This window comes from Calonectris borealis, chromosome 16, assembly GCF_964195595.1.
Source record: "Calonectris borealis chromosome 16, bCalBor7.hap1.2, whole genome shotgun sequence".
Classification (NCBI taxonomy): Eukaryota; Metazoa; Chordata; class Aves; order Procellariiformes; family Procellariidae; genus Calonectris; species Calonectris borealis.
The window spans coordinates 4650632-4677795 of record NC_134327.1 but is presented as its reverse complement, the minus strand read 5'-3'; the positions used below and the strand labels follow the sequence as shown (position 1 = coordinate 4677795).

The following is a 27164-nucleotide window of genomic DNA, read 5'->3' as shown; positions in this document are numbered from 1 at the left end:
GCAACAAGGAGACGAGTGTCTTTTATGGACAAAACTGCATCAAGAAGGATGGTATTTAGTGAATCCTAGACGAACTCAAGTGGAAAGCGAGCCCGGGAGGTTACCTGGTTCAACCCTGCTCAAAGCAGGTCTGAGAGCAGGATGCTCTGGGCTGTATCCGCTTGGGTCCTGAGGATGTCCATCTCCAGGGATGTAGGGCCCACAACCTGTGGGCAACCCAAGATTATGTTCATTTAAAAGAAACACCACACGTATCACGTACAAGCATTTACCAGAAATATCTTGACGTTCAGACACGCTGAATGCGCCTTACGTACGAGGTCAGAATGGGCCATGGGCACAGACAGGAGGAATAAAACCAGATGCAGACACGGCTTGTGGGTGCGTGCTTTAGAAAAGATCAAATCAACCTGAAAACTAACTCTGAAGGAACTCTTAGGCCTTTTTGTGTTGAAACTATTATTAAAGACCCCAACTATTTATTTAAATATGTTGGACCCATTTCCCTGGAAAATTTCTCTGTGGGAGAGAAGAATTGCCCATATTTTGGGAAACGCATCTAGGCTTAAGGAAGCCTGCCTTTTGGCAAGTCCACATCCAAAGCTGTTACAGAGCAAGCAGAGGCAGACAAATCAGTTTTTAATAAATAATCTAAGACTCCAAATGAGTTGCACCACTGCACTGTCGTCTGGCAGCACAGAAGCCTCTGCAGCTACAATATTCAGAGCATCTTCAGCAGTTTCCTACTCCAAAAACTACAATCACTTAAGTCAAAGACTTTAAAATTCATTTTAGCAGACAGAAATGCATCTTCAGTGATTTACGTTAATGACAACAGTTTCTCCAGGGAGAGGAAAAAAGCCTGCCTACCGTGGGAGATCACAGATGCTCTTCCTCAGGAAGCCACTGAAACGCAGCCATGACAGAGCGGACTTAACTGTGTGCGCTTTTCCAGCTGAAAGGCTGAGACAGAAGAAATGATACAAACTGTGGTTCCCTCGGTAAGATGAAGAGTTGGATTATTGGCAGGATATTCAATGCAAGTCTCTAGAAGATGGTCCTTCCTGAGAAGTCTGCTCGCCTCTAAGCACAATCCACACATTTCTTGTTGTTGGTACTTTTAGAGAATAGGAAAACAGGTTTTAGGAAACTTTTGTAGAAGACAGCATTAGTTATCTTCAGCTGTGCTTTATGAAATAGATAGAGTGATATCACTGTTGCCAACTTGTGGCAAAACTCTCTCCCCAGAGCTTTATAATTTTAATTATATTCAAAAAAGCACAGTAGGTCTTTCTAAAAAATAGCTACAAGACTGGCCTAAAGCATTCCAGAGATGTAAAGATTTTTGTGGTTTGGAAGTGGTCTAAAGATCATTAATTTGCAGAGAGGCAATACTATATGCATCTGGAGTTACTAACTATACGAGATCAAGTAATTACTCAGTTAAACAGCAGAACAAACTTGGTATTTTCTCCTCATTTACTCTTGCATACTGCATTACAGATAAGACTCCAGGAATTCACTTCAAAACAAGAAAGCTAGGTTCAAACAGTTACCAACATAAAACCAAAAATACGCATTAATAAAGAAACAAATGCAAACCTTGGACTTCTCAGCATTGACCGTATTCTGTGAGCAGAGCTACACACGGCTGTATGGGCAAGAGCTCGAAGTGACCCATCAAAACTCCAGTAGAGACTTAGAACACGATTTTTAGTGTACCTATTTTAAATGCAAACATTTTGTAGCCTCTGCTTTGATGCTTTGTAAAAAGGACACTAGATGTACAAAGTACCGGAATTCTTGCAGCTTGACTTTCAGAGCTGGAAAAGCATCCTGAGTTTCTTTCCGACAAAGATGCAAGACAGTGTTACACCTTGACGATACAAACGAGGACCCCAGCATTTCCTTTCATGCATAGCTTGCTGTTCTGTTCTCTGGCATCCAGAACCGACTTCACCTTTACACTTAAAACAAAGTCAATATAAGAACGGTGAAATATTTTAAGGCATGATTAAGAGTGGTCTTAGATGCTATTTTAACCCACTGATCAGGACTTTTTATACTGAAGTTCAAGATTTTCTACAAACCATAGTGCCTGCCCAACGGGCTCGCAGCAGATCCCAATGAGGTCATAATCCCGTGCACTCCCCCACCACATCCCATCTTAGTCAATGAAAATACAGCCCTTACGTACAGTCCCACTGTTCGAAATACCCAGATAGATGCTGTAATATCAGCCACAAGAGCAGCAGCATCACTACTCAAAGCGAAGTCACATAAGAAATGCTGGAATCTTATGACCCCCTGAGAAACATTGAGCTTCCAAGTCTCTCTTATAACACAGAGCTACGTGATGCTTCCGTACTACACAGAAGTGAATTTGGCTGGTTTGTTCACTGCTACCCTCGTGAGCTTGAGACACGTTTAGTTTCCCTTTTGAGATGGTGTGAGAGAATGACAGCAGAAAGCACCAGTGTTGACTACAGAGCCACTTCATCCTAAGCTCCCGGAGAAAGCTCACCACCCTCCAACCACCCGCAGGAGCTACAGGCGCAGAGGAGGAAAGCTGTGGAGAGGCACAGCTACTGCCACGGGCCAGTGCCGTCCTCACCCCTTCGATAACCAGCGGATCTGGAATGAGAGCACCGCTGGGCCTAGAGCCACCCCAGACACCGTCAGCCCCACCTGGTGCCGCGACCTCAGCAGAACAAGTCAGGTGCGCATTCCTTATTTCTGCCAAAGTAGCTCTAGGCTAACATTTGAAAGATGCTGTTTTATTAGAAGTCATTTAAGAATACTTTCCAAATCCCCACAGGAACATTTCATTGGCTAGAAGTGAAAAAATGTTAACATTAAAAAAAAAAAGACATTTTTAACTCAAAAGCTCCTGTGAAATAAAGCTTTCCTTCATAAGGAAGACATGCTGATACAGCAAGTGGAAAATAGTTTGCAGGTTTAGGGACACCCACATAAAGCAGGAAAAGCTGCTAATTAAAGCACCTAATTTCACTTAAGTCCGAGGATTCTTTTTCACTTAAGTCCGAGGATTCTTTTGCAAAAGATTGGAAAGCTCTATCACTGAAGTCAATACCACTTAACTTTCTAAAGAGGTTTTAAGTGGCATAGTTTAAGATACTTTTCCTAAGTATTAGTGATGTTAAACTCTGCAGAACATCTTGTACAAATGCAACAGTACACCCCAATTCTTAGTATCTTCATTAGTGCATGAAAGACAAAGGAAAGCCTAAGTGTAGCTAGACTGAACAGCTACCATCAAATTGGATTCCTGAAGAAAAATCCTACTCTGCAGAACCAAATAAGCCTGTCAACTCACATTAACCGTATCTTGGTTTGGGTTTACTGATAGACTGTACTATTCAGAAACTTAAAGAACTACAAAGCAGCCTGATTAGTTGTATTTATTTTTTTATTAGGTTTATTATGACTTAGAGTTTCTATTACTCCAGCTGGGTAAACCACATTTGAGAGTAAGTTTAACTGCAGGACTTCAGTTTCAGCCAAAATCATTTTTGCATTACTTTATTGTAATATAGATTTAAATTTAACATTTAAAACTTACTTCATTAATAAGCAAGCCAAGCTCAGTAGCTTCAGTGCAGGATGTACTTTATGTAACTTGCCGCACATTCATGTTAGATTTGATGTACATGGAGAAGAGACCGGTCAACTATACGATTCATAGGAGAAAGCAAAAGTAAGCACCATTTTTACCAAACTAAACAGTTCTCAATTCAGTGTTTCTTACAGGAAACCAACTCACTTCTGGCTCCAGGAGCTACAGTTTGGATAATCGCTGACAGCTATTTCCAGAACATCAATTTTCTACACTGGCACAAGAAATAGTCTTCAAAGCAACAGGTACTGGACTTTTATTTTTTTAAGAGACAACCTGTTCTCCTTGTGTTTACCGGGTGAATACATGCATTTTTGATCATTCTGGCAGAGGTTAACAAAGAGCAAACAACAGTTTGGGCTAAACAAAAAACAATCAAAAAGTTGCCAAATATTTAAGATACAAGCAAAAAAAACATTAATGCAACCAGTTTAGTATCTAAGCCTGCTTTTTTCCAAAGAAAAATGGCACAAATTAAATAAAAAGCCAGACAAATTTAGTTTTAGGTGGTACTAGACTGAATTAACACTTCAAAGCGTTAACAGGATTTATTTCACTGCAAGGAAGGGGAGAAGTAATTTGAACAGGCTCTGAATATTTGGGCTAGACCAGAAGCACTGTTAAAGTTCAATCCATATATGCAGAACTGATACCAATATGATGTTACCTTTACCACATGTAATAGTAAAGTGTGTTAGAAATTGCGGAGCGTAAGCATCTTAGTTGTACAAGCCAGTTAATGAATAAACAGAAGAGCTGAAGAATGGTTCTCACACATGTCCTTTCTGTTCAGGACTCCAGATTTTTCTTCTGCAATAGAAAAATCCCTCTGCCAACAGCCTAATAAATACTAACAGATATATTTAGATACCATCTTCAAAATCTTTGTTGAAAATGCAGTCTCCAAATGAAAACTAGCTTTATGCAGTATTAATATCTTACATAAAATAAGTCTTATGAATCGTAGTTAATAGTAGTAACTGAAATTAATGTACACTGAGTCTTCAGGTGATGTGCAAGTTCAGTTATGTAACACAGGTGGGGGCTTTGAACAGTTTTACCATCGTGCTTTGGACAGTTCTTACACTTGTCCCATAAGCTACAGAACCTCTAGCTACAGTATTGTGCAACTGTTGACATCTTCAAGAGCTCTTCAATGTAAAGAAATCTGATGGAAGCACCACAAAGCAAGAAAATCATGCTCTTAGAGAGCCTTGAATTCTGAGAATTTAACACATCATTGCTGTCTTGCCTTGACTACAGAACACCAATGAGAGGACATCAGGGTAAAAAGGAGCAAAACTACAGCAAAGTCTGCTTCAAACAGAGAAGATAATATAAAAAAAGATCTGACTCTACACGCACATAAGCAAAAGTCTTGAAGAGCTGTGTATTAACATGGAGCTCAAGGTGCCTTAACTGAGCTAGAACACCACAATTTTTTTAGTATTGTGAATCTAGCATAGCTGCATTTCGTCCAAGAATCAGCCTATGCTTCCAGTTAAAGCATGCATACCACCTCGCTAAATACCCCTTCCCAACTTGCAGGTTTGGAGCTCTTCATTTTCTTACTCCTCCTGTATTATCCCTTTTCTAGGCAGAGATTTAGAGGCCCTAAAAGCCAGAGCTCTCCACCAAAGACTTGCTGCATCTACATGTAAAAATAGTTAGGACACTCTTTGAGACTGACACATATCCTTCCCCATTCAGAAACGGATTTGCAGCAGATCAGTCTTGATCTCTAGTTCAGTTTTAGATTATGCTTAAGTTATGGCAGCCAGAGTTCAATCCTATGAATGTAAGCTCAACACAAAAAGAAAGCCATTTATCCTTTTTAATTCATCCAGAGCTTTATAATCAACTTCCAGTTTTAAATTATTTTCTTAGCACTTCACAGAACCTGCATGTCACTCCCTCCTGAAGGAGATGGCATCACACAGAATCTTGTTTAAGTTAGTCCAAGTTTCCACATGTGACCAGAAGTCTTACTTGTTAGAACACACCCCTTTTCCAACTATTCCCCCCTCATTCCCTCTCCTCCCACCCCTCCCCCGCAATGGGCAATTACTTCACAAGAAATGTAAAATGGGATATGGGTGTACACAAAACCTACCCTTCACTAATACTGAACAGAAAAGCCTATTTTCCAATTACAGGACATCTTTCTCTAAATTTAGGTCAGCACTGGTGCAGTCTGCACTGTGTATGATTACCACGAGGATAATACCAATAAGTACATATATTTTCTCAAACTGATTTAAAAGCCTATGAAGTTAATCGGGGAAAAGTTTAATATTGCTACTTCAGAGCACTAAAACACACAAAGTGAATCCAATAAAGATCCTTGTATTGATTCAATATTAAGTATTAATTGCATGACCATCATAGCACCTCTTTACATTATCACACAATCACCAGAATTATCAACTGCTTTTAAAACTAAAAAGGGTACAGTCCAATATTTATAACTTGCACACTGTTACTATATAGAAACTAGGTGCATGGTACAGTGCTGCAAAAATGGAAGCCTGCAGTTTTGACAAAGATGCCAAGTCATGTTGTAGACAATTTCAGTCAAACTGGCAATACTGTTTAAGCAAATACTCAACACAGCAGGAAATAAGGACAAAAAAAAGCGTTCTATAACCAAATAAACATCTGAAATTTCCTTTCCCTTTAAGAATACAAGTAAGGTCACTTTTAGCCTTGGAACGGATACATGTTTGCCTATGATGATCTTGCTAACTACTACACAATATCTGATGTCCTCTGCTAAGAATATAGTTTAAGAAAGCCGCAGTTACAAGAGGCATCTAATGTAATATCTAAAATTTCCTTTATGGCAATTATTGAATTCATTTGTCTTAAACAGTGAATATGGAAAGATGGCCTCATGTTTCCTTTTCAATAGTACTCTGAGGATCAAGTGGCTTTCAAGCAGCATGGTGGGTTTGAAATTTTTGCAGTTTAGATCATTCTGTTGCGTTTATGAGTTGGTGAGTCTGTAATGACATCGCCACACTGGGCTGAGGTACGCTTTCTAGTTCCACCATTGTCCAAGTGGAGTGCCATTTCTTCTGATATGAAAGTGTTCAAATCAACATCATGGAGTCCATTTCTCCTTCGACTAGCATTGGAGCCACTGCTCACGTGAGTGGGCGAGCCTGGGGTACTTGAGCGAACACTTATACTAGCCATTGCACCACTAAGACCTAGGGGAAAAAAGAAAAAGCATTTAGGTCAAACAGTAAAGAAAGTTAGTTTCCCATGTGTGGCAGAGGGATGACACTTATCTGACTTCTAGTGGTATGTTAAATGCCCTTCATCCTATTATTTGTACCACACTTACTTATCTGAAGTCCAGACCACACCTTCCCAGCTTTTAGTCCATATAAGAATCTAGCAATAACTAGAACTGCTTTTTATGACGTTAGAAGTGAGCTTATACACCAGGTTGTAAACAGCACACTATGGCAAATGCTAGCTCCACAAGCGTGACAGGCTATTCAAAATATGCGTACATACTCAAGAGTAGATTATTTCAATATGAAGGCTTCACACTAGACCAATAGTTACCCAGAATGAAAATCCCCCTACCAAGAGCTTTTCAGGTTGACTTGACTCAGTCTTGTTTCAAACACCACCATCCTGCTCCCTTTCACTCTTGAGTTATTGTAGTTCTAAAGAAAAGTGCAGTATGACAGCAGATCTCAGACAGGTCTATACACAGCTAGTGTTTAAATAGAAGCTTTATTTCATGGCTGCCACTATTAGCCAACATATTAGTATTATCAGAATTCAAAAGAGCACTTACAAATAAAAAAATAAGCCAAACAAGACCACATGACAATCCCCCAAAATTTGCTATTGACAGATGTGATCCAAAACACTGTCACAGGTACCCTGCAATCACTTTGGTTTGTGTTCAGGTTATTAATACAATGTTTAATTAAAACAAAGTTTATTTCTTGTAGAAACAAGGCCATAAACAAGAAAACCATGAACTTCATACTAATTTAAACTGCTTGTTTTCAGTAATGTTACTATTACAACTTTGCAAAAGCAGGACATTCCAAAACATGAGTTTAGTAAGAGCTAGTACATGAAAGCCTAACAATTCTTCTTAATTTGGAATTCAGGCTGCATTTGTAGATAAACAAGAGCTCAGATATAAAACAAACATCTTTGCTATCATAACTGCCTCAAATCTGAGTATTATTAGGAAAGTACAAAACCATCTGTTGGCCCTAGAAATAAACCAAATCAAGAGCCATGCAGGAAGATGAAGAATAGCAGACAAGATCTACATCTCTATATTTTTCTAGCAATAAGAACAAGCAAACGTTAAGCTGTCTAGGAAGATTTGTGTCTCAGTAGCCTTCAAAATCTTGAGCTCTCTCAGAGGTTTTCTCCAGTCTCAAATACTCTATGCCTTTGTCCAGCCATCATACATCTTGTGTGTGTGCAAAGCCATTTAATACACATCTTCATATATAGTCAAGTAGGCAGCCAGAAGTCATACACTGACAGGTAAAGCCTAACAAAACCCTACCTATTAGCTGCTGATAGGATAAACAAGCAACTTCAGAGGCTCTATGAAGAGAAGGCTGCTAGAGCTACTAGGTCAGTTGCCAGAAACCTCAATCGCAAGACAAATTCTAAAGCCATCTGCAGCAGTGGCAGGTTAATATACAAGTCAGGATAAAACAGGCCAACCAGTTTCACTCTATTGTACAGTACTGTTGAATGAACATTTGAAGCTTGTATCTTGTAGCAGCACAGGATAGACTTTTACACAGATTGGGCATTATACAACAACCAGTAGAAACAGCCACTAATCACTGATGCTTTCCTAGAGCTTTTGCTTACAGCTCTAACTGGCATTCCAACACAACCCAGGAGCATCATTTGAAGCCTGACAGGGACCCTGCAGGTTTTATTAATATTAAAATCATCTTTCATTCACAATGGCAGAAAGTATTTAAACAGCAGAAGCTGTTTCAGTGAAAAGGTAATTCAGAAACAAGGTTTGTTCCAGTACTCCCAGGATTAAGGTCAAGCTTAAATTCAAAACCATTATGAAAAGAGGTTCCGGTACATCTACTAAAGAAAGTAAAGTAGCTAACTGGATGATGCATGAGGAAAATGCCAATTCAGATACCATAACTTGGATAAACCACCAATGTGCAAGATTTGGGCAGGTAACAAATCACTTCACAATTCAAAGACAACAGCAAGTTTAATTTCAACTGGCATGACATACATTAGAACAACATTAATTCATCCTGTACATTTAAATTGGAAAAAATTTGACAGTGCACAGAAGGTGACATTTTTTCAAATCCAAACTGATTGCACAGATTTCCCCCCACATCACTATTCCAAGCAAAATTGCTCTGAACACACAAGTTCAGTGTTGTTACTTCCACTGAGAGTCAACAATTTACACCACTTATCAGTCATTTACTTTTACGTTATACAATCCATAACCAAATGATCAATATTCGAATTCAGCTTTATCATGACATCTTTTTATTATGTCTGATGCCCAAGTAAGGAGAAACAAATTATTATAAATAAGCCCCAAAACTGACCTGTGATGTGAGAATACATTTTTGGCATCATTCAAGAACTGTTTTAAGTAGAGCCTTTTCAAGTAACAGGCATTTTTTAAAATAGTAGATACAAGTCAGAATTAAAAGATGCATCTGTAATATCCTGCAGCATATTCTAAAACAGACTGCCAAGGTTTGCAAGCAATGCCTCAAGCAGGCATTGACTTTCCAATATTTAGGTGATACTGAATCACTGTAAATATAAAGACATAAACAACCTTCAGGAAATAATCAAGTTGTTAAAATCTTCAATCAAACCTAGTGTCAAAGGCAGGAGAGTAGTTTTGAATTAATTTCTACAGAGCTAGGAGTACAAAGATATTGCATCACAACATGGGCTTCTAGTTGCAGTTTAATCTTGCATCTCATACAGGTATTTAATACTGAACAAGTGAGGAACAGTCATTACTGAGTATGCTAACAGACTGAGTGACAATTTGGTATCAGTTACTGGCAGTTAACCACATTACATAGCACTACACATCAATCCAAGAGAGCAGAACTGTCAAATGAAACATTTAGATCACAGTTTAGGATTGGGTAATCAAGCTAACATAGAAGAGTCAGAAAGAAAATTCAAGGCATGCACTGAAATATCAAGTTGCCATTTCATGGAAGCAACGCCTTTGAAGACAATCAGCAATGCAATAGAAAAGATGTATTTTTTGTTCACAGAGAAAACACCTTTCAGGATCTGAAACTGAACTGTGATCCGCAGTTCATTTTTTCTTGGAATGTTGTTGCAATGCAAAGAGGAAATCTCAGAAAACCCATTTATTGTGAATTATTCTGAATTTAAGTTTTCAGTGGACTCAGAGACCTCTTCCCAAAGCATTTAACCATTTAAAGCAGAAAGTAAGCAGTAATAGATACTAGGAAGTAGTAAGATGACATGACTGTTAGCAACACCATTTCACAACCTCAGATTTCTGTACTGTGATTAACATGACCTATTCACAGGCACATCAGTTTTGTCTATACAACGGGATAGAGATTCAAACAGCTACTGAAGTGTCTTTACTTCTTTCATGATCTCATGACCATCCCTGAAATCTCCCACTGCTTTCTGCAGGAGACATTTCCTTTTTTATGAAAGGCCTTTAAGACAGGACACATGGCTCCTTCTCCCTTTTTAAACTTGGAAGGATTGAAGTGGAGGGCATATCTGAAATATTTCGCAGTACTTACTACATTCTCAGTCCTGCCATATCTTTCAGTCAAATCATCAACAATATGGTGTTTCATAGCCAGTAATTTCACAAAAAAACTCTGCTTTTATCTGAAGCTATATTCTAAAGCATTTATTATTGTACTATTAGAAAAAGCTGCAGTATAGAAGAAATTGTGACCAATACTAGCTAATTTATAACTAAGTACTCTCCAAACCTACCAAGTGACTAGAATGCTTGGCTAAAACTATATATTTTATAGAGTATGAAATACTTCAGGTAAATAAAACTGTCCACTCAAAATTAGCAAGTTTATCAACACTGGCCTAACAAACTGAAAATGCTGTTTTATCTGCACTATAACCATGTCCATAATGAGTATGAGTTATTCAGGTCACTGCCACAGTATAATATACTGGATAACTACTGTTCTGTATAATAATAGTGTTACTATTGTTTTCCAGAAGTTTTAATCAGGAAGTATCAAAAAGAACATTCATGCTTAGATAAGTGTGATTAAAGCAAGAATTAGTTAATAACTCCAGATAAATACAAAATGGCATGCAGATAGATCCTTGTCACTCCTCTGTGTCACACTCACCCTTTCACAGTACTGCTCAAAGAGCAAGTTTTAGCAGTACATACCAATACCCAACTCTAAGATAGCTATATATATACACAACCTTTAAGTTGCACTCTTTCAAACTAACCTGAACTCTGCTCTCCTATCCCCTCTTCCACCAACTGCTTCTTCTCCACTCTGCTAACAACTGCTGATGTTTTATATTGCAATTTAATATTTTGAGAAGAGAAGGCCTAATGGAAATTCAGGCTCTTTGAAGGGGCGAAGTCACACACTTCTACATGCTAGAGCAAGGGTTCCCCACCCCCCAAAAGAGACTGAATCACATTAGTGATATACATCAACATTAAAGCTAAGGAGCAAAAGAACTAACACTCCCTCACTGTGCTGTTGCCCACTCACAACATTTTTAGTTAAGAGTGCTCAAGTCTAATGCATTTCATCATTGTCTTCCCATGCTTACTTCTTCCCACTCCTCAAATCATAGCATTTTCCCCCGTTATGCTGGGAGAATGGTTTGAAAAGCATGGGGCACATCCCACATTAAAAGACCAAAGCATCATTTCAAACATGGACTGTGCACAGCCACCAAGCACTGCAAGGCTTAGTATGCTAGCTACAGCCAATCAGAAAATGACATGGCACACATCAACTTTTGGGAATCTTATGACTATTAGCTCAGTTTGATATAACTCTGTCATTTGAAACTCTTCTCTTACAGAATTGGATATGGCAATACGCATCCAGAAAGTAGGTAAAGATACATCCACACCTATGCTAACTGCAGTGACATTTTAGGGTCTGGCAGAAACTAAAAACCCAACTCTACTTGAGATGTTCAACAATAAAGGTATTTATCTTCTACTATCCCATCGTAAAACACTAAGCATCATCAGATGTACAGTTCTTGAGGTTTCAGAAAAATCCACTTGAACTTCAGAGTAAAATAGCCTATATTACCTTGAGCTAACTACTCAGCTTTTCTTGAAGGCTTTAATGTCTTTTCAGGTATTCACAGTTCAAGTTTCCAGCCATGTTTTATTTCAAAAGTTACCCATCAGCACACTATTAACAGAAATCTAATATTAAGGGCAAACATTTTTTTATTTACGAGAGTTTAACTCTCTCAAGAGGTTACTTAGTTCCAAAAACTCATTCTCAAGTACCCTTAAGTTACACTAAAGATTTCAGTAACAGCTGCACAGCATACAAGCCATAGAGTTAAAAGAAAAAGGTAGATTGCATACACCTTAAACATTCTTGTGTCATTATAGTTTTTGCATGACCATTTTGCTTTTAACTACTGTAACAAGTCTTGAAAGCAGAACAGTAGAGAAGAACAAGTTTCCTTATAGCACAAAGACTATTAATAACTAATATCACAGGATTAAATTTTGGGTTCAAAATCCCTAGCTTTCATCAAGAAAACTGTTAACTACCTTGCCAAGCTACAATATAGGTCAGATATAACAAGGTTTGAGATAGAAGAGGTAAGGTTAAAAACCCAATTTTAACAGATTTCTCTTCAGATGCAGCATACAGTTTTAAGATTGTACTGATACCTAAAGATACTCTTCTCTGATGTTTTAGTCTAGGGCATACACCTAGAATTGTGTTTGATGTTCCAGGAAATATTTAATTATTAGCTACTTTGTTACCACAGTGCCTGTCAAAGTTTTCAGAGGTGATTATGAAGCATTTAGAGGTTACATGATCAAAATACAGGTATCTCCCCCATCAAAGAGCAAGATCAACAAGTTGTAGGACCGTGGTTTTTTTGACATGTATTAGTACCTACTTCTGAGAAGTCAATAAACCAGCTCAATTTCAACAGAGCTTTATTTGGTGTCATAATATGACATAGATTCATACCTATCCTTGCTTCACTAAGAGATCTTGCTTAGAGCAGCAAGTTTTAGCATTACCCATCAAATCTAATTCAGCCCATCCACATTACCAATAGAGAAATACTTCATTTCCACAGGAAGCCTACCAGCACAAAACAAAGCCTCACTCCTTTTCATGCCTGTCAAAAATTCCCCCTAAAGCTTAGTCCCGAACACCTGCTGAGACTGCTATTCACTATCACCAGGTTTTCTCATGTTTCCTCACAATACCTAGAAGCAGCAAATCACTTTTAAACAGCCTGCCAAAAAATGAAGATAAACATAGCCCTACAGAGGACATTAATTTTCCACACACCTGAAGATCCTACACAGGTTTCAAAATCAAAACAGAATTCTGAGAAGCCCTATGATAAATAGGAAAACAGTTTGGGAGACAGTTTAATCACAGCTTCCCTAACGTTAAAGAAAAGGAGGGGAGAAGCCGAAGGAACACAGACATTGTAGGCAATAACCTAAAAACAGTTATGAGGCCAAATACAAGCCTAGTCACTAAAGGATTAGCACAAAAGCATTTGTGTCAAAGACCAGATTGAAACTGATATCAAGAGAACCTAATCCAGAAGGTGACTGACATGTAATCTTGTCAACCAGCTGATGAAGGGGAAGAGTGCATTTCTAGCCCCTGCAGTGCCAATGCAGAGCAGGGAACTTCCTACAGTCCTCATGACCCTGCATTAGGTTATGAAGTATGAAAAAACTTCATACTTCATGGTTCAGATTCCCATGCTATAGAGAAGTGACTTCCATAAACCACCCCTATACAAGACAGATGCTACGAAACAATACAAGAACATGAAAAGAGCCATATTACCAATAAAAATGCCTCTGATTTTACTCTGCTTGAGAGCTCACTGTGCTGAAGTGAGTCTACCCAGCTTAGTCTCACCTGAAAGTAAGCCTTTATAGTTAAAGCAACTGCACATCGCATTCAACTACAGTTTCAGAAAACAAGACTTTAAGAGGGCGTTTATTACATTGTATTAGGTGAGAGCCAGCTTCTGCAGTTGTCCTCCTCGTGAAATTAGCTTTACCTACTGGATAAGCAATACTGGTGCACAGAATTCTCTAGCCAGCTTCCAATACGAGAAGGAAAACTGCCAAAAACTACCTGACTGGGTGGAAGCATGCTTGATTTAAATGGCAACAGAGCAGCAAACAATACCAGAATTAGGCTATCACCTAGACAGTAAAAGTGTCTGGCTTATGTATCTTGAAAAACCACCACAGCATAGCAGAAGCAACAACTGCATTTTCAGGAATCCACTCATCTAATTAACTCATTAATTCCACCACCCACTGAGAATATTGAGACAGTAAAAATTTCATTTAAGTTTCTCAGGTTGTACTTCCAGATAGCTTGATTTTTTCCTTTTAGAATGGTCTACTATTTATACCTCAAGATATCTGCTACCCTTTAGAATTTTAGAAGGCATAAAACCCACAGAAGAACCGCTTCATTTCACCTCAGGAGCAATTTAAAACACATTTTTCTTTATCACTTGCTAGGTAACAGGCCAATGCAGAATAAGCTACTGAATATTCATATCTGAAAAAGAGAAAAGATACATCGCCAACATTGTTGGTGATGGCAAGGAAGGAAATTCAGTATGACACTGGAAGACAAAATTTAAGACTGAAAGTGAACTAGAACTAAGTTCTGAACAGGACTCAACTATCACAATGATGTGCAAGTGAAGCACCCTTTCTAGGGTACTTTAAGTAGAATGCTAAACCATATTATCCAGTGCATAACAACAAGAGTACTAGGGCGAGGTAAGGTACCTGAAAGACAGAAGCTTCAGACATCAAATTCCCTCCCTAGCCCTGCAAAAATTTGCTAGTGAATTGTCACTAGTCAAATCTTAGTATTTAACTAGTTGCTAGCATAGTATTATCATTTTCCAAGAATTCTGTTTACTTTAGCATTGGTATGAATGCCACGTCTCTTCATGTTTCAAAAACACTACCAAAAGTTGCTACGTAACTGTTGAGTTCACAGCTGTAGAATATTAGATCCAAACCTCATTTTTATACAATACCTTTTCCTCATTCAAAATATTTGACTACGCAACTTTTTAGTAGCTACATGCCTTATACATGCAAAAACTCCCTTAGAGAATTAAGGAGATACCTTCAGCTGGAACATCAGGTACATGACATATTATGACACCAACAATGGCCAAGAGCCAGACATGCTTTAAGAACCCCCACCCAATTTTAACCAAGTAGTATTGAAAAAATTACTGTTACCATGCAGAGCTATGGCTTCACGGAAGGGTTGCAAATCAGTCTCTACAGATGAGCTAGTTTCTGTTGAAGTAGCTCGGTTAGGGGATACTACAGTCAGTCTTGGGGGAGCTCTAGAATTTCTTGGAGGAGGAACTTTTCCACATAGGAAGCTGATCAAGTCTTCTCTACGAATAGTTCTTCTGCGTTTTTTAACCCAAGCTAACACATCCTTATTCCGACGCTGATAGCCAATCTGAATTCCTACATCAAAGCTTCGCTGATGGGCATCCACACTTTCTGCAAGAAGACAAAAAAAAAGTTTTCTTAGTAAGTGTTACAGATAGAGCAAGGTATAGTATGGCACATCACTGATATGGCTTCCCTGTCAACCATGGGAAAGAAGTATATCTTCTACAGGTTACTGTAATGCAGTACCAAGTTAGCTGTAACAAATTAGCTAGCATTGAAGATGAGTCATATTAAACCTTAAGAGAATATTAGCTAAAAAGTTCCACTCAAGCACCACCTAAACAGCATTTACTACACTTCAGGTCAACACTACAGCACTGTTTACAAAACCATATTGCATTAACATTAAAAATACACTTTGAGCTTGTCAGTCTGAGGAAGGTACTTAAATTAAGAGACAATGCACCTTAAGAGACGCACTCTTACAGTGCTTCAGTACAGTCAAGAAACCCCACAAAACCAAAAGGAATAACTGCTTTTCTTGATTCTGATTGGTAAGGAATTTTCAGAAAACTCAGATTTCTTTAGAGTCACTCTAGTTTCATCTGAATTTCAATTGCAGAGGCAATTCACAGGAGGCCATAGTTTTGAAACTAGTTAGAACACAAGGGTCCCCAATGCCTTTCAACTAGGCAACATACCATTTACAAAGGAAGTCTAAAAAAATTTCCTTCCCCATTTAAGATCCCATTGCAAATTTTACATACAGAAGCTTTAAACACATTATTTGCAATTAATCCTACTACAAAATGCAATTTCATTCTCCATTGATGTAACTGGTCACCTGTGCACATCAGTTGTAACTGTGCCTCCAAGAGGCACTCTTAAATGCCTTATATTACATTGTTTTCAAACTTCGGTAAGTACATTTCTGGCTACTAGTTTAAGCATGAGTAAATTTCAGACAACAGTAACAGGTGGGACAAACCATATTCTCTACACAATTATGCTCATCTTGTTTGTCATAGATTTGTTATCAGAGCTCTGCCAACAACTATTTCAGTTTTATGAAAATTACTGCTATGTTAGCCCTTGCTCCATTAAAAGACATCAACATATCCACTCCAACTTCATTTACTTGATTTCCATAGATTATTTTTTTTAAATCTGGCAGAGCTGATTAAAACAGCTTTCTACATTCTTGCTTTACTAATTAAGTCCAACATAAGAGCCATTTGCCCAGAACAATATTAAGAGATTTATTTAACAACAGCTGTCCAAGATATTGGTTTACAGGTAAACAGTGACATACACATCTAATCTAGTTTTCTTACACTCAAAAAACCCAAAAATAATCACTATGAAATGCTATTCTTAGACTTATGTTCTAAGGCACCACTCCATGGTCCACAAAAGACAGTACTGAAATCTACACTATCAAAGAGCAGCACTTCAAAAATAACACAATCTACCAAAAAAGAAAAACATCTCAAATTGATCATAGCTAAATCTTGGGGCTTTTAGAATATAAGCTATACAAGTATACATAGAGTACACGTACCATGTTAGTTACTTTTATGCACTCTCAGAGTATTTTGCCTATGCTGCTTTGTAATCAAAAGGCTAGAAGATTTACAAATGCTAATTCCTGTGAAAGCAATGGCAACATGACAGATTATTCCTCCAGCCATTTTATACTCCACAGCAGCTAAAGCTCCAATGCACTCACTAGTAAAAGCTCCCCAAACATTTTGGAGCTAATTTGAAAACTGACAATAGTCCTTTAATCACTTCCCTAAATACCACGAGAAAGTCCTTCTGAGAGGCAAGGAGCCCAGCTTTTTGTCAATAACCTGCTTTCCTTGTATACAAGAATGCTTTACAACAGACTAACTATGAACTAGTTATGAGGTCAAACACACTGCCTGCTGATGTAGCCTGGACAAATTTCAAGCATCATTACCCCAGGAAGGATTAGATTTTTATGGTAAAAGCTATAACTACTGTGTTTACAAAGTTAAGCTGGCAAAATATAAGCAGTCAAGCTGCCTACATCCTGAAATTACTAAATCAAAACTAACATTACCAAACATTCAGCTTTTTTTTAATAAAAATAAGACAAATTGTAGGCTCAGAAATCCTATTCTAATATATGCCTAAGACTTTTTACAGTGGCCTTAAGTTCTAAATCCTATGTTACAAGCCACACCTTCACTTCTTTACTGCAATCTGGAAGATAATCAAATGTCTTTAAATGAGGCCTCTATCACCAGCACCAATCAGAAATTCATGATTTAAGACCTTCGCAGTGAGATGTGATATTAAACTTCTAATCTATTTTCAGAAAAAATGCTGACATTCAAGACATCATGGCATTCTCCTTATGCACTATTCATCATGTATCACTTGTTAAAAGAATTTTGATGCCTCAAAATTCCAAACATTTATCAGATCAGAAACCAGCTGACAGGGCAAGAGGCAGTTTGTGATGTTCAGTTTACCACACCAAGTACTTCTCCAGTACAGGACAGAGTCCTCCAAAATACAAACATTACTGAGTATGGGAGAAACAAGAGGCGATTTTTTTGAAAAGCCATGTTCATCACTAGGGAAGGCAAATTCACATTAAGAGACTCCAATGTGCCTGGTATGACAGTACCTAGATGGTTCTGCCTGTGTTCTCAACAAATTTCTACCCACTTGGAAGTTAATTTAAAATTGAAAGATAGCAGTTCTGAATAACTGAGGTACTTCAGCACTTCTTAAAGATCTGTTTTAAGGAAAGATTTGTTTCAGGTGCTGCTTTTTGAAGTATTACATCACACCTGACTAAAGACAGCTTCCTACTTAAATTCTAGTTTCCCTGATCACCACATAATCTTCTGTTAATCACATTATTGAAGAAAAATAAGGCTCATTTTGCCTATAGCATGAGTAATCACATGATTTAACCAAAAATAAACAGCCTAAGTCTTTGTAGTAAAGACACTGTAAGGGAGAGCAATGCCATTTGTAAAAAAAGACTATAATTATTCCAGACAACTTATTAGCACTACCTGCTGCTACTCTAGCACCATGCTCAAGTGACTAGAGTCTCAGACCATGTTCTAGTGACCCACTCCCTCAGGCCAACACCTACCCTGTTATAAGATGTGCTGCCCCTTTGTATGACCTATGACACATATACAACATCCAAATGCACTTTCTGCAAGAGTCAAGTCTGGCAGTGAGGGTTATGCATCTACATTTCCTCCTTGCTCTGTCCACATCTGTCAGAAACCTGATCAGCCATCACAAACATGTTAAAGTTCAATTGCTTAAAGCAAATCCAAAATGGGAAAACTGGAGACAAATGAAAGAAAATGCACCTAGAACTATAGATAATGCTGTACAGACCAAGAAAAAAAACTACACCACAACCCAACAAAATCAAACTACAAGTCAGAAAAACAACAGTGTAGAACTTTGAAAGTTTCTTCCTTCCTAGGAATAGAAGACAGTAACAATGGGAATCACACCGCGCCAATTTAAGCTTCCACTGATATAGATATCATTTTTGTACAATCTTCTAAGCAAACTAGAAACCACTGAATGATTCTTCTGCAGACAAGAATTCTTGTGACAACCCAAAGAACAGGAGAGTTCAGAAACAGATCCTGACAGACAGAAACACACAGTAAAACAGCACGAAAGCACAGCCACGTGCGGACTGCACTCTTATCAAAGTTTTGGCTAACACTGCTTTCTTACAGCTACCCTGGACACAGTCATAATGACATTCTAGTGCTTAAAATAAACTGGGAGGCTTACTTAAGAAGCCTCACTGTCACAAGAAGATAAAACTTTTTGTCACGTAACATCTCTGCAGAATTGTACAAACACTAAACCCAACCTATGCTTAACCGCAAATATACATGTATTATACTGATATCCCAACATTTAATACACCATGACATATACAAAATGCAGGAAATTTAAGTACTGTTTAATAAGCTACTGAACTCTTCCCTTGAATTCATGAAAGCAAGCCACACGTTAAAAACAACCTTTTTCAAGGGTCTCAAAGTAAAACAGCTTTTAAGTTATTAGTCACTGACATGAGGCAACATAAAAGATTCAGCTACCGTCAGCTAAAGTGGCCCAGGGAAAACTTGCAAGATTCAGGAAGCAGTCTCGGGTTAGATTTTATCAGGGTGAATAAGAGACATTAACAGGCCCTGCTTATGAGTAAGCCGGGGCAGGAGGCAGAGTGGGGCCTGGCTCGGCAGGGAGGGCTGCCGGGGCAGCTGGGGGGGGCAGCCCCTTACCTTTGTAGAGGTTGGTGACCGCAGTGGCGGCGTTCTGGAAGGGGACCCAGAGGGAGAGCCCCGGCTGCTGGCACACCCGGTCTGCAGGGAGGGAAGGACACACGCTGTTTATTTTGGAGTCACCAACTCCGAACGGCCATGTTAGGTTTCGCCATTTTGTTCCACCTTCCGAAGGCAACTCGGGATCAGGGCCGAGAAGGGCGGGCCGGCAGCGGCCCGGTCCCAGGCAGCGGGCGCGGCGGAGGCGCCCCCAGCCCGCCGGGGAAGCGCCTTGCCCGGCCCCCGCCCGCAGCCCCCGCCGCACAATGGGGCCGGCCCCTCACTTCGCCATTTTGTCGGAGCCTCTTCCCTGGGCTGGGCGTCAGGAGCCGCCGCCGGCGGCAGGGCCGGGCTTCCCGGTCTGCCCCCACCCTCCCCGCCCCCGGAGCCCGCCGCTCCCCGGGCATTCACGGGGCTCGCCCCCGCCGACCGGGACCCTCCCGGCGCGGCTCCCCGCCGAAGCCGCTCTCCGCCGGAGCGCCCTGCCTCCCCCGGGCCGGCAGGGCCCCGCCGGCCGCCTCCCAGGCCGACCCCTCCGCCAGCCGCCCGTCCGGGGCTGGGAGGGTGGCCAGGCCGGGCCGAGGTAAGAGCCGGCCCAGCGGCTCCGCCGGCCCAGGCCGCTCCGCTGGAGGCCGCGGAGGGCGATGTCCGGGCAGCGGCCACGGTTCCCCCTCACGCCATTTTGTTTTCCCGTCTGCCTCTATGGACGGGCGCGGAGCCCCCGGGCCGGAAGCCCGCTCCTCCCCCTGCCCAGGCCGCTCTCGCCGCCACATCCCCTTTGTGACGCCGCGGCCCCGTTCCCACCCCACCCCCGGCGGCTCCGCGGGCGCCCCGCGCCTCCGCGACCCCCCCCCGCACCACCACCTCTCCGGGCCCGGCCTCGGCCCCAAACCCACGGCGCTGGGGCTCCACCGCCCGCCAAGCCCCGTCCCGCCCCAGCCGCCTCAGCAGTGCCCCCCTCCCCACCGTCTCCCCCCCCCCCTCCCCGCGGCGCTCACCCTTGTAGAGCTGCGCCACGGCGGTGGCCGAGTTCTGGAACAGGTGCCAGAGCTTCTGCTGCTTGTGCTCGGGCTGCGCCGCCGCCTCGTCCTGCAGCTCCGGGGCCAGCGCCTCCTCCTGCTCGGCCTCGGCCAGGCACTGCCGCTCCCACTTGCTGAACCAGTGCTCAGGCCCGTGCTCCTGGATCTCCGCCTCACCCTCCTCCTTCTTGTCCTCCATCCTCCGGCCGGCTCCGCGTCTCTCCCCGCCGCCGCGCAGGTCCAGCCCCGCCGGACAGCCGCGCTCGCCTCCCCTCCGCAGCTGGGCCGGCCCTACCTCACCCCCATGCTCCCGGGCCCGGCCCGCCCGTCCGCCGGCTCCAAACACACTGAGCGCCGGCGCCGCCCCGAGCACAGTAAAAGCCCGTCGGAGACGCCTGGGAACGTGCTGCCGCCCAGCGCCCGCCCCCGTCGCCCGACTGGCCGCTGTTGCCCCGGCACCGCCGGTTTGAACGGCACCGCCGGCCCTCACTGGGCCGCCCGCACGCCCATCAAGCGGCACGTACCGGGGGGGCGGGCCCGAACGCAAGATTGGTTACGCCGGCACACGCCCGTGCGCAGATGTCGTCGGCCGCGGGGCGCAGGCGCAGTGGCCTCCCCCGCCGCCCTCGGCGCGGCCTGGCCCTGCCCCTGGCGTGATGCGCCGGGCCCTGAGGCGGCCCCGCCCGCCGGCGCCCCTCACCCCGCGCCGGGCCCGGGTCGCAGCGGGCGCGGGCCTGGGCGGCAGCTCGGGGTCCTGGAGCCCCGCCACGGCCGCAGCGGGGCTGCGCGGGCCGGGGTGCCCGCGGGGGCAGGGCAGGGCGGTTCTGCCATCTTGGCGCTGGGGCCTTCCCAAGCGGGTAAGGCGGTGCCCCGCCTCGGGCTTCCCCCCAGCCGCTGCCGGCGGCGCCAAAGCCCGTGAGGTGGCAGCCGGCCGCCGCGCGACCCACCTGAGGGGCAGATCCTCGCCCGGAGGTGGTTTCCTCCGCCCGGCCTGTGGCCAAGGCCGGGGCCAGGCCCGGGGGAAAATGGCTGCCGCGCAGGGCCGGAGGGCCGGGGCTGAGCCCTGTTGCACGGCCGAGCCCGGCGCCTGAGAGGGCAAGGTGTCGGCCGGGAGATTGGCAATGAGGATTCAAACCCTTGCGGTCCCTTTTCTACCATTTTTATACTTGTATTATTTACCACTTCTTATAGTGTATTTGCACTGTACCAGGCAAAATTCCAAGAAACAGATGGAAATCACAGCTTCTTTGCATGTGTTTAAAGCACTCATTTACCTTACGATCGCTTCAAAATGCTGCTGTGAAAATCATCCTCCTAACTGCTCAGCCACGCTACGAAAGCAGATGTCCCCCCGAGCCAGTGCGTGAGCCAAGCCATGAACTGGTGTAGAAACAGCGATCAGCTGGCAAGCACCTCGAGTTTCCCTCTCCATCCTCTACGAAATACTCCCTTGGGTTTTGTTGCTCTCGTGCAAAGGCTGGGCATCTCTGCAGGTGGTTTTGCATCCGCTGTCCTGAGCGCAATGCCACTGCTGCATGTGCACAGCTGGGTTTCAGACCAGCTCTTCCATGTTATTAAACTGGTGTTACACATAAACTGCTAGTCTGGTGTTCCCATCCCACTCAGGCCCACTGGATGTTAGAAACACTCACAAGCTTTAGGGACTGTTTCCTCCTCTGGCAGTCTATTTTATTCAGTCCGTACTTGTTCCCGTTTTGAACGTTGATCTTCATACAACTTCCTAAAACGTGCAGGAATTCAAGCCTAAATCATACGTAGTGGGGAAAGAGATGGTATGGGGAAATAATTAGAACTGTTGGGGATTTTTTATCTCTAAAGACAACTGAAAACGAAAGCTGCAGGCTACTATCTTTCCTAGACCACTGAGACTACCTACTAGGGACCTCCTCCTTGTGGGTTATGCTATGGTGCTCCATGTGAGCAGAAAGGATGAGCCTGTGAGTATCCATATCTCTCTGCACGTGTTCTTAAACTGAAGTTGTGGCATTGGCTTTTTAATATATATTTCATAACACTAATGCACATACACAGAGGCATGGATATTCTGTTCCTTTCTAGGTAAAGCTCTGTCCAATCCTTGTTTAGGATTATGAACTTCAGCAGGTTTAGGAGTAGTCCTAGGTATAAGTTACTGGGCTTTTATGAATGTACAAAGATAGCATAGAAAAGAAAGGAATAAATTCTTAAAAATTTTAAAATGTTGACAATAAATGAGAATTGGTTTTGTAAATCATATATTGATCAGTAGGCCAGTAAGTACATATTGTGGTGGAACATGGATTTTTCTCCTGTGCAACTGTTTTAAGGAAAACAAAGAACAGAAGAGGAAACTATCTTCTCTGTTGAATAGGATTTCTTATAAACTACCTATAACTTGGAAATGTTCATTCCTTATATTCTTACGTTGTTTGAATATTGAAAGACATCAAATGGGAATGTGTGATGGGATTGTGTTCAAGTACTTCTCCAATAAATAGGGTACTTAAATCCATCTCCCTCATCAAAAAGTGAGCAAAAGTGCTCCTGTCAGCTTCAGTGGGCTTTGCAGATGCTCTCTGTAGGGTCTGAGATCGGAAGTGACTGCGTGGAGCTTGATGTAGGAGGGGACATGGCTATCCTGGATTTTGTGTACCACACATCTGGTTTTCTGAATATTTCTAAAGAGTTGCATAACGTTGGCAACTGTGAAATAAACAGTTGGTTACTGCAATACAATGTAGTGTTAGTCATGATTTATCAAGCACACAGTCCTGAAATTTGGCTATGACTGATGCCCATTCAGTATAAATCAAGCAGGGAGTTGTAACGCATCACCAGGTAATCCTGGGTAAAAGCGTAGCACCCGAATTTCCTGGTTTCATTTCGAGAAACCTGGCTACACACAGTTCTCAGAAATAGCTACGGCTGATAGAAATTTTAAGAGGGCTGTTTTCCTTTCTACACGCGTTACGCCAAGTGGGGTGGGTAACGTTGGAGTTGTATCAATTGTTTTTACAGTTTTCTGAAGTAGCCATTGGCGATTTCTGGGATAATAGTGTGGAGAGGCTTAGCACAGCTGAGAACTGGAATACTGAATTTTCAAATTAGAAAACTTGCATCATTTTTTGATAGAATGGATTGAAGAATTTTAACGTGGTCCACAGACTTCATTATGCCACCTGAAAATAAAAAGGGTGTTAGGGACCTGGGAAAGGAGTCAAGCATTTTCTGGGACTAGAAGAATAATGTACCAAAGGAGTCGTGCAGGTAGAGAAGTAGCATTAAATGGAGAATGAAGACAATATTGATTGACTTTTCTTGGGTAGATTGTGGAAGAGGCAGAAAAGAAGAAAAAGGAACAAAAGCACCATGCGCAAAAACCCCTTAACACACCCAAGCACTCTTCTCCCTGATGCCTCCTAAGAAGCTTAGTGCCTGTATCCTCTGAGCAATACTGATTGACTAAAGAATTTTTCCTCCCTGTAAATAAAGAACAAGTTTCATGCTAATCCATTTTGACCTGCCATCGGTGGCCTGGAACAATGACAGCTGTGCTGGTTTTGGTTGCTGGTAAGCGATTTGTTGACTAGAGTCAAATGCAAGAAGACTGGGAGATCAATGGTGTACGCGTGGTGAATGTGGCATCTGAGTAATCTTGGTGTTTTGCCTCTTGATTTCCCCCATGGGAACGCAGTAGTGATGAGAGCAGTGTGGCATCCCAACTGAGGTCTCAGGGGAGAGAATTACGGGAGCATGATGAGGGTATGCTAATTGTAGAAGGCTCTGAAGACTTGTTTTATTCCCTTATGCAGAGTTGTATACTGGGAGTTGAATTTAATGATCAATAAAGGAAAACACTTCTTAAATGTGAAAATACAAAATGGGGGGAAGAGAAGGGTTTATTGATAATGCAATCTATTCAAAGTGAACACTGACATTTTAAAATACCTGAATGTATAGATGACTGAATATAGACATGGAAATGTTTTCACAGTGCTGCGGCCAGATGTGTGGATACTTGTACAAGAGAACTTTCATGATAGTTTAAGATATTGAAGGAACTGAGGGGAGCAGGTATTCATTTCACCAAAGGGAAAAAAACAGGTCTGAGTGACAATAGTTTCATTTTTCTTCACCATTTTGTCCTTTGGGATCAGACTCTAGGTATGCTGTCCTCCAAAAAAACCAGGTCAGGAGGGAGGGAAATTACTCAGCTGGAAATTGTAATGTTTCTCAGGCAAAAGTTTTCAGCCCCAGTAAATCTGAAGTAGTATGCCGGAGCAAGCAAGCAGCAGGTATCTATGAGAAGTCTGGTTTACAGAGAACAGCAGTGCGCTGGCTGTTGCATATCACATAATCAAGACAGTTTAACCTGTTATTGATGTGATCAGTTGGGCTTTTATGTATATTAGCTTGTTACTGCTATTTGCTTGTTACTGCTACTGAAAAACCTGAAGATAGAGCACCCTTAGTGGAAACACTTGATCAGTCTGAAACAGAAACTGATTGACAGAGGTCAGTAGCATCGGTGTATGAGGGTTCGTTATTGTCGCAAGAGCCTCATATTCTCCTGTTTTGGGGTCGTGGGAAGTAGAAAAGAAAGGAAATGGGATAAAAGGATTTCTTTTCCAATATGTGCTCCTATGTAATGGTACATTCCGAAAATCAAAACTAGCTAAGCACTGCAGAAAGGCTATCTGAGTGGTGTTTTGAATTTTAAAATGTTGACAACCTTAAATAAAAAATGAATATTGCAACAGAGTCTGCATCCTTCCTGCAATTTCCTGGGAGCACTTTAGTAGCAGCACTTCTAAGACCGTGATCAAAATGCTGTCACATAAAAGCAATTTGAAACTATGTGATTAAAGCTTGGTCAATTTATTTTTGCCTAAAATGGAGATCCAGAGACTTTTTGCCCGAAAAACCGTGCTCAGTATGAGAAGGAAGGCAGTTTGACTTTGTGGGAACAAGATTCTCAAAACCTCATGTCAGGGCTCTGATATCAAAATCATTAACAATCCAGACAAGGAACAAGACTCCCCTTTTGCGAGAAAGGCTACATGACTACGCCAGGATACGGATCATTGACGTGTGAATTCAAACTCTACCAAAAAGAGTAGCAGACGTATTTTTCAGTTTTACAGGGTAGTACCTTACTACATGTTTGGTTGCACTGAAATAAATGGTATTTCTTGCATAATAGGATAAAGCACATGGTGAAGATGCAGTTGTCCTCCTGCTCAGTACTTCGGAGCAGCCTAGTCTTTCTTCATGCCTTAAGAACTGCTCTGAAATGAGAACACTGCTTGTCTATAATGCTTCTCTAAACAGCTTTTTTTTTTCTCCAGATTCAAATCTTTAGTGCATCGTCAAAAATAAAAACAGTTTCTACATAGCACATTAATTAAGATTCATGAACCAGGTCCTATTGCCGTGGGCTGTATGCAAATGAAAAGATGATCTTTGCTGTGAAGGACTAGCAATTAAAACACAGAGGAAGAAAAAAGTGCGCATCATATTTTCATGATATACGATGAATGAGCAGATGACTATTCCTTCTAATAACACAACCTTATTAGTCTGTGCATAAGCTGGTATTTCTGTTGTCAGTAGTAAGACAGATGGATCTCGAAGCTGAATTCAGTTTGGGAGCTTGTGCTATGGTTAGTATATCTGTTGGCCCACTATGGAAATTTTTACTCAAAATCGAATCCCAAAGCCATGTCCAAAGCTGCAGGAGAAACAATATCCAATAATCTCTGACTACTGCAGGTCAAAGTCTAACTGTAAAGCATCTTAATCACTTACTGCAGATACATGACTGGCCTATAAAACAAAAAGGCTACAGAGTAAATGAAAGATTGGGAAAAAAGCCATTGTGGGGGTCATCTAAGCTTGCAGAGTAGATGACTTGTTCCAGTCCCTTCATGAGACAGGAAGCCGAGGCTTTTAGAAACCCTTAATAGAGTATAAATGGAAGTAGAAGTTCTCCATGCGATCTTGTGGTGTGATGTTGGGATATTTGGCACTATACAAATTGCTGCAGCTGGCAGGTGCCTCACCACTTACTGTCATTTATTAGTTGAAGGAGCAGCAGGATGCCAAAGGTCTATAGTAGGTTGCCTGCGTGCTCCCAAAGGCAGTTATGAATCACTTCAGCATTTAGCTCCCCTCTTTTTTTAGAGCATCACAGACTATAAAAGAAAAAGTAGCTTGCTGTATCACTCTTTGCAGAGTGTTTTGGAATCACAGAGTGCAAGACTGTTTCTTAAGTTAACCCTGTCCTCAGAGATGGCATTTTTGTTTCTAGGCAGAAAGAGCTTTATTTTTGAGTTGTCGGCTTACCTCTGTACAGCTGGTAATGTCACATAACCCACCGCTTCTGAAATCAAGAAGCAGGGTCGTAGGTAGAGCATTAGTTTACTACATAGCGTTGTTGGGTGCAGTCATGAGAACACTCATTTTATACT

General features: G+C 41.8%; 1 protein-coding gene and 1 non-coding gene across 8 annotated transcripts in view; both read right to left on the bottom strand.

Moving 5' to 3' along the window:
* The window catches only part of HAPSTR1 (HUWE1 associated protein modifying stress responses), a 56109-nt gene extending 34997 nt beyond the window's left edge, over positions 1-21112 (bottom strand). Inside the window, exons 1-4 of one of the 7 annotated variants that reach the window (XM_075164939.1) lie at positions 20674-21102; positions 19637-19717; positions 15162-15437; positions 105-206 (exon numbers count right to left, since the gene is read on the bottom strand). In XM_075164939.1, the coding sequence (XP_075021040.1) occupies positions 105-206; positions 15162-15437; positions 19637-19717; positions 20674-20893 (679 nt within the window). In that variant the 5' untranslated portion in view covers positions 20894-21102. Of the gene's footprint in view, positions 1-104; positions 207-3527; positions 6850-15161; positions 15438-19636; positions 19718-20673 lie in introns of those variants that run through there. The other 6 variants (XM_075164946.1, XM_075164943.1, XM_075164942.1 and 3 more) reach the window with 6 other exon arrangements.
* Positions 4416-4521, bottom strand: LOC142089479 (small nucleolar RNA Z159/U59). Its single transcript, XR_012676211.1, has one exon. It is a non-coding gene; the product is annotated as a small nucleolar RNA Z159/U59 (small nucleolar RNA).
* Positions 21113-27164: the final 6052 nt, after the last annotated feature.